The sequence below is a fragment of the Palaemon carinicauda genome, chromosome 1, assembly GCF_036898095.1.
Source record: "Palaemon carinicauda isolate YSFRI2023 chromosome 1, ASM3689809v2, whole genome shotgun sequence".
Taxonomy (NCBI): Eukaryota; Metazoa; Arthropoda; class Malacostraca; order Decapoda; family Palaemonidae; genus Palaemon; species Palaemon carinicauda.
In genome coordinates, this window is record NC_090725.1 from 182,888,776 (window position 1) to 182,897,560 (window position 8,785).

An 8,785-nucleotide genomic window follows, 5' to 3' on the forward strand; every position below is an offset into this window, starting at 1 on the left:
GGGTAGAAATGGCCTTTCCAATAATTAGGTCAGGAAACTATTCTAGAGAGAGAGAGAGAGAGAGAGAGAGAGAGAGAGAGAGAGAGAGAGAGAGACGCATGTTCAAAGGTCTTCTCTTTATTGCCTTTGATTATGAAGAACTGGGCTGCTGTTTAATAGCTGGGTCTAATTAGTGGTGAATTTGATATGATGGGCGAAGTTATTTAGGCAATATGAGGGTAGAAATGGCCTTTTTAATAATTAGGTCAGGAAACTATTCTAGAGAGAGAGAGAGAGAGAGAGAGAGGAGAGAGAGAGAGAGAGAGAGAGAGAGAGAGACGCATGTTCATAGGTCTTCTCTTTATTGCCTTTGATTATGAAGAACTGGGCGGCTGTTTAATAGCTGGGTCTAAATAGTGGTGAATTTGACATGATGGGCGAAGTTATTTAGGCAAGATGAGGGTAGAAATGGCCTTTTTAATAATTAGGTCAGGAAACTATTCTAGAGAGAGAGAGAGAGAGAGAGAGAGAGACGCATGTTCAAAGGTCTTCTCTTTATTGCCTTTCATTATGAAGAACTGGGCGGCTGTTTAATAGCTGGGTCTAATTAGTGGTGAGTTTGACATGATGGGCGAAGTTATTTAGGCAAGATGAGGGTAGAAATGGCCTTTTTAATAATTAGGTCAGGAAACTATTCTAGAGAGAGAGAGAGAGGAGAGAGAGAGAGAGAGAGAGAGATGTTTAAAGGTCTTCTCTTTATTGCCTTTGATTATGAAGAACTGGGCGGCTGTTTAATAGCTGCGTCTAATTAGTGGTGAATTTGACATGATGGGCGAAGTTATTTAGGCAAGATGAGGGTAGAAATGGCCTTTTTAATAATTAGGTCAGGAAACTATTCTAGAGAGAGAGAGAGAGAGAGAGAGAGAGAGAGATGTTTAAAGGTCTTCTCTTTATTGCCTTTGATTATGAAGAACTGGGCGCTGTTTAATAGCTGCGTCTAATTAGTGGTGAATTTGACATGATGGGCGAAGTTATTTAGGCAAGATGAGGGTAGAAATGGCCTTTTTAAATAATTAGGTCAAGGAACTATTCTAGAGTGAGAGAGAGGGAGAGAGAGAGAGAGGGGGGGGATTACTAATGGAGCAAAATATGTAGCCACCTGCATTTAGAGGGTGCACGAATAGGTTAAATTACCATCAAGGATAATGAATGAGATAAAGAGAGGAAACTCTAATGTTAATGCTATTAGATGAATAGCCTACTAACTTGAATTGGTGATAGAAATACTACGTTTGGGTAAAGTAGGCGTTTTATGATTGTCCACGGATTATTGAGAAGCAAAGAGAGAGAGAGAAAAAAAAAGATATGTCTAATATGGCCAAAAGTATCATTTCTGAGAAACCCATGATACAATATGCGATTTTTATTTTTTTGTTTGCAAAACTGCGTGCAGTAATCAAGGGAAAGTTAGGTTATCAGGTTATCTTGGGAGACAGAAAAAAAAAAAAAAAAAACGAATCGTTGAAGTGTTTCTATGGAAGCACTAATGCAGCTTGGGAGGATAAGACAGGATAATGAGAAAGCGTAGTCCACTTATGGAACATGGGGTGACTTGCTGCTATCCTCCCTGGCCATAAAGCTCTCAATGGCCTACCCATAGCGCATACCATTACTAATTAATTAGATGCTTAGATGTTGAGGGTGTTGAGGAACATTAATGAGGTTGACGAGAAGATCCTTGACGCTCCCCCTCCTTCCTATCGCATAACTCTAAAACTCTGTAGAGATAACAGGACAGCGAGAGAGAGAGAGAGAGAGAGAGAGAGAGAGAGAGAGAGAGAGAGAGAGAGAGAGGGAGAGAGAGAGTTTATCCTGGTAATCGAGTATAACAGGTTTTTTGGGGACGAGTAAAAGGGATAATTTTAGTTAAATGGCCATTGCTATGTTATATATATATATATATATATATATATATATATATATATATATATATATATATAGATATATATATACAGAGAGAGAGAGAGAGAGAGAGAGAGAGAGAGAGAGAGAGAGAGAGGAGAGAGAGAGAGAGAGAGAGAGAGAGAGAGAGAGAGCATGTTTTAGATTTGGCGGGACCATACTAGCTGAAATGAACAAGGCGCTTCCCCCTTCAACTCAACGCTTGCAAACAAACTGGAATGAGGTTTGTCCGATTCCAGATCCCAGTTTATACCAATTTTTATTGTTCATTTATTTATTTATCTGTTTTTTAACAGGGAAGTAAGGCAGCATATATATTAATGTCAGTCCCACATATGCAATTTAATGACAATATATCCTATGCTTTGAATTACCCAATACAATAACATAATATATATATATATATATATATATATATATATATATATATATATATATATATATTATATATATATATACAGGTATATATATGTGTGTGTATGTGGGTGTGTGTGTGTGTATGGAAATATCAACCTCAATGGCATTTGATACCGAATTCTACCTTGGAAATACGTAAACATATATCTTTCTTGATGGCTCAGTTGGTAGTTTTCGCAGGCATGGTTTCGGCTGCGTGGCACGAGTTCGAATCTCTGCCCAGCCAGAAGCTATTACCATTAATGAATTCCAGTGGACATGTATTCCCAAGCTAGAATACTGTATTAAATGTCATTGTGGTTGATATTTACGTTGATTAAAATCACGAGTGTTAGTGATATATATTCATGTAAATAACCACGTGTTGCAAACTCACAATTCAGCTATCACGGTGGAGATGAGTTTATTTCAAGTCTATGAACAGTTTCCTAGGTTCAACAGGAATATGTACGGTGGCTGGTAATGAACTTATTTCTCTCTTGATAGCTCAGTTGGTAGAGTCTTCGTGCGTATGGTTTTGGGTGAGTGGCACGAGTTCAAATCTCTGCCCAGCCAGAAGCTATTAACATTATTGAATTCCAGTGGATATGTATTGCCAAGGTAGAATTCGGTATTAAATGCCATTGTGGTTGATATTTACATTGATTAAAATCACGATTGTTAGTGATATATATTTATCTTAAATAATCACGTGTTACAAACTCACAATTCAGCTATAATGGTGGCTATGGGTTTATTTCCAGTCTCAGAACACTTTCCTCAATTCGACTGTAATATGCAGTGACATGTAATAAAACTTATACCTCTCTTGATAGCACAGTTGGTAGAATCTCCGCTGGCATGGTCACTGAACAATCACTGTACATTGCAGCAGTTAACCTATAGAACGAAGAAATTTTTTTGGTAATCTCAGTGTTGTCAGGTGTAGGAGGACAGAGGAAAATTTGGTAAGAATAGGCCAAATTATTTAGTGTGTGCATAAGCAAAAACAAAATTAGCAGTAACCAGATAGAGGGATCCAATGCAGTACTGTCTGACCAGTCAAAGGACCCAATAACTCTATAGCCGTAATATCTGGCCAACCTAATAGATCAAATATAAGTGAAAGTTGCTATACCTGCCACAAACATTTATTATCTAAATCTCTTGACATTCACATTTATGACAGAACTTATGAAAAGCAAGTTATTCAATCCCAATATACACTGTCATTGCCCTTGCCCAAGGAATGACATTCCATTTCAGAGTTATTGATATCTTAAAACCTGTAATAAGGGACTCAGATGAGTACCTCATTTGAGAAACTGAAGTTTCTGAGCATAATTGAATATCATGCTGTTTGGAGGCAGCTAACTAAAAGAAAGACTTAATGTTCTGTTAATCGCAAAATGCTCTGCATACACACTTGCATGCACAATGCGGATGGGTCAATTAACTAAGGAGGGAGGAAGAACCACCAGTACACAAAATTACCTCCCGCTTTTCATACGCACAGTATAAGATGTCAATCTCTGTGAAAAATTTATCTCGGGAAACATTCAGAAAAGATGGGTAGCTGTCTAATTCTCCATTAATCTCTGCTCACACATATTCCATCCATTCTTCTTTTCTTCTGTCCCTCTCAAACTTGTTTTATGTCCCAACAGCCTAATTCAATCACATCTGCATCATCAAGGGATTTACTTCGGAAATTCGCATATCCTCTGCCTTGGTCATCTCTCTCTCTCTCTCTCTCTCTCTCTCTCTCTCTCTCTCTCTCTCTCTCTCTCTCTCTCTCTCTCTCTCAGTTCCCATTATATGATTGCTCATCACAAGTACTTTCCAAAATTTCTGTTTGACTATTTTATGACTTAACTAATACCACATTCCTTCCTCGTCTGTAACCTATTAGTTATTCCTACTTACTCTACTTTACTTTGATGGCTGCTTTTCCGGTCCCATACAGCAGGGGAACCCCACTCTCTACAGAACCTACACTGTCGCTTTACCTTGTTTGTTCAGAGTATTTAACGTTTCATATCACATATTGTTCATTTGCAGTTAAATCGTCACTGTTGTAGGAAAGATACTAGTGTTTGTTCTAGGAGGTTTGTAGATTGTTACAAAGGATATCTTTTTTTTTTTTTTTTTTTTTTTTTTTTTGGCGTAAAGTTTAATTATATATATTCAAAGCTTGTTACACTAGTTCTTTTCAACATTAGAGGATTTGAGTGACTTTTATGAATAAAGAGTCTGACGCCCCCACCAGACCTACCTTCTCTCAGTATGTGAAAGAAGGCGTGTGTGGGGAAGGGGTCATTTCAGTGATCTTTGCCTTGTCCAAGTTATTTAATCAACAATATTTCAGATAATGGTAGCATATCCAAATATTTCTTGTTTATCGATTCTTGAATTTGAATATTCTTATTACCTACAGATTATGTATTTACATAGCCACAGTTATGACATCTTTAGTAACCATGAGTCATAAGCTTTGCAGTCTCTAGAATTTACTATGTGGTCACTTGGTTTGATTAACTTTGTACAGTTTATACACGTTGACACTTGTGAATTACACTCCTTGGTGGAATGTTTTCCTGAACATTTCCCGCAGACTTTATCATCATTTTTAGACTTGCAATCTTTTTCAAGATGTCCATACCTCTGACAGTGGTAGCAGGTGATTACGTGCTATATATCACGCATGTTGTAAATATCCCATCGTAAAGAAACTTTTTCCCCATTATCATGAATAGCCCTCCGAACTTCAGGATCACATTTCAGCACATAGTGGGTGGTTTCCCCCCCCCCCATGCATTTATCTTCAGGACTACACTTATCATCTCTTCTATATTTTGGATTTGATCCAGGCAGCGATTTCTTTGAATGAAAGCATTTACTACACCATCTTCATCATTGTACACATTGCATATCATTATTTTTGGTTTTAGTTTTCTGATTTTTCTCGTTTCAGTGTTAGCCACCAATGTCTGAATTTTGTTTGCTGCCTCTTCTCTGATCATTTTATTTGCAAAGTTTACAACAACATTTCCAATCGTAGTTGACCCCATTGTTAAATATAAGAATGTCTTTAAGTTATTGTTGAACTTTGCATTTTCTTTCCTCAATTTTAGTTGTTGTATTAGTTGATTTAATTATCAACAGATTTTTTCCTTAACTTTGTCAGCAAATATCGGTTTCTCCGGTTTTGGGTCTATCAGTGTTCTCAGTGAGATCGGTAGTCTGGGTGGAATTTGCTGCGTGTGCGCTAAAGTCCACAAGTTTGTTTTCCTAGGCATCTATTTTCACGTCTTGTTCGTTCAGGGCCAAATCTCTCACGTTCATATTTTCCTTTAATTTTGATATTACTAAATTGACTTGTCTGGCTTCACGTATGCAGTGTGGGCATAACCAATCTAGGTTATTCCGTTCATTATCATTGATGACTATCACTATATGCACATATTTCTTTTGGTAGAGTCTATTACATTCACATCCTATACATTTTTTGCATTCTCCCTCTGTGGTTTTACATATGCGGCAGAAATAGTTAGGAACAGACATAGGGTACCGTTTCTTATTACTTAGGTTTCTCCATAAGATTAACTAATATCTTTTCAATGATATTTTAAGCGAGAAACAGAAAGCTAAAACACGACTCAGGGCGAGTGTTTCACGGAGCTCCGCGCAACACGTCCACACTCTAGCAGTCATGGTATATCCTACTGCTGTGCCTTTTGAGATGGCGTTAGTTACTTTATCAGTTTTGCCTAGTATGTGGTCCAAACCACTTACTTTAACTTGTATTGAGTTTTAACAACCTTTCTATCACCTAACTTGTCTACAAGTAAAACAAATGTCATTTGGGCCAATGATCACTTTGCAGCAGAATTGAAGAAACCAATAAAAAGAACTGATGCCTGCTCAGAATCCTTAGAGTGACCAAGACAGCCTTATTGAGTGCATCAACTCTTCCCTGCACTTCTCAACATCCTAGAAGCTAAAGAAACTTGTCATCCCCTACCATCATCGTCTCATGAAATCATACCACCAATAGCTACGTACTCAAAAGTGTTGTCAACAAAACTGTATTATGAAATCTAGCTCATTGGAGTAACTCATCGCTAGTTAAGGTAGCTTTGAGTTGGTTAAAGACCAAATTTATTACTCTGAACTACCATGTAGGGCCACAGGATGTGATCGTGGGATGGGCCCAAGATCTCACTCCATATTATCATAAGGGTGGGGTCGGGGGTACCAAGGAGCCAACTACTCTTAAGTAAGTTGACAATGGCTCCACGATTGGCACTGGTGTCCTTGACTGCATTATCCTTTCTCTGTGACTTCTGTTCCCTCTTCCTCTGATGCTGGGGAAGGCGAAGGCAGGGGTTTAATGTCACAACCACCTCGCTCTTGACGTTTTTGGTCATGCTATCTCGAAATAGATGATCATAGGCTTGACCGGCATAACAGTTTTGAGATTCCATAGTGGAACACTCTGCTTGTTGGTGTCCGTCTTCCCCACACTACCAGCACACGTTGAGACTCCTCATCTGCTGACTACGTTCTCCTTCTTCCCATGGCTTCTCCTTGAAGATATTGTTCTCGTGGCTGTCACCTGTCTGGAATCGTGGTTTTGGGGGAGTTATACTCGGGGCTAGGGTTTATACTCGGGCATGCTTTCTATTGCAGACTTTCTATGATATTCTGTTTAGCCATCACTACATCCGCCAACGAGCGATTATCATCAATCAAGTTTTCACACAAATGCGGATTCATTAATTTCTTGATGATTTACGGACTATTGCTTTCTTATTGCCCATAAGACCAATGTCAGCCAGAACAAAGATTATTGTTTACTTTAGTTTGTTTTTCTTAGTATTTTTTTTTTTTTTTTTTTTTTACTCTGAAATTACAGGCGGCCAACATTTTTAGTTCTCTTTATTCCGTCAAAGGGGATCCTTATAGTGAATTGCGCATTTAAGAATATAGAAATGAAAAGTTCCTATATGCTAAAATCTGCATTCAAGAAATATAACCTAAAGAATAAACTCGGAAGGAGAGGAAAATTCACTTGCTTGTGCCATCAATAAAGTGAACTCACCGTGAAGTCAACGCAATTTGTTTTGCAAATAAAGAATCGATAAGAAAGGATACACCTAGAACTAATAAGCTTTGAAGCTTATGATACGCCATGTAGTCCTCAAATTTTGTAGTAATAATAAGTATAAGATGTTAAAAGAACAAGGCTCTTGACTATCGTAGATGAAATAATATTATTTACTCTTATTACGTCTCAAATAACTTTTAAGGAGAACTTGTTTTGTTTTTCCCTGGTCCGTTTACATGTTTGAGCACATCATCCTTTTGTCTTATTATTATTATTATTATTATTATTATTATTATTATTATTATTATTATTATTAGCTAAGCTACAACCCCGAGTTGGAAAAGTAGGATGCTATAACAGTAAGGGCTCCAACGGGGAATATATACCACAGTGAGGAATGGAAATAAGGAATAAATAAACTAGAAGTAATGAACTAATGAAATGAAATATTTCAAGAACATTAGCAACATTAAGATAGATACTTCATATATAAATTATATAAAGAAAATTATGCCAGCCTGTTGAACATAAAAACGTTCGCTGCCAGTTTCTCAAGTGATATTTCTTTTATTACTGAAAAATAATGTTGTTCTATATTATCACCTCTAGTGGGTGTTGATCATGTTGCAACAATATTGACTCCCACATTGTGAGACTTGACGTTTGCCATCATATATTCTGATTACTCGTGAAGTGCTTTAAAAGGAAACCATACTTACAAAAGACAAAAAGAGGATGGAAAAGTGAGAATTCGAAATTATATCTCATCTTTATGAGGAAAGTCAATTGTCATGTCTTATTCCTTTCATGTGTTTTCAAAGGCTAGACTTTACCGGGATTCTTACTCAGTGGTGTTCCAAGAACCTGCCATTATGCATTACGTAATCCTTTTCTAAAAAAAAAAAATATTGGAAATGTCTTTCAAAATTAACTTGCTTTGTTTTCTGATATTATAATGATTCAATTTCCTTTTAATGAATGAAAATGAATGCTTGAAGGCTATGTGCTAACACGCACACGCTTTACATATATGCAAATCTCCTCTATATAATAAAGAACAAATGTCTAGGCATATATATATATATATATATATATATATATATATATATATATATATATATATATGTATATATATATATATATATATATATATATATATATATATATATATATATATATATGTATGTGTGTGAGTATATATATATATATATATATATATATATATATATATATATATATATATATATATATATATATATATATATATATATATAGTGTATATATTCTTACAAAGCCAGTCTAGTGTAGCGTAAATACTTTATTCATGTATTTTAGAGG

The 8,785-nt window shown here is 36.3% G+C and overlaps 1 protein-coding gene across 1 annotated transcript in view; it reads right to left on the reverse strand.

The window, feature by feature from the left end:
* Nucleotides 1–6,824, reverse strand: part of LOC137632193 (golgin subfamily A member 6-like protein 7) — an 11,226-nt gene extending 4,402 nt beyond the window's left edge. Inside the window, exon 1 of the mRNA XM_068364104.1 lies at nt 6,506–6,824. Coding sequence (XP_068220205.1) covers nt 6,506–6,824 — 319 coding nt within the window. The remainder of the gene's footprint in view (nt 1–6,505) is intronic.
* Nucleotides 6,825–8,785: the final 1,961 nt, after the last annotated feature.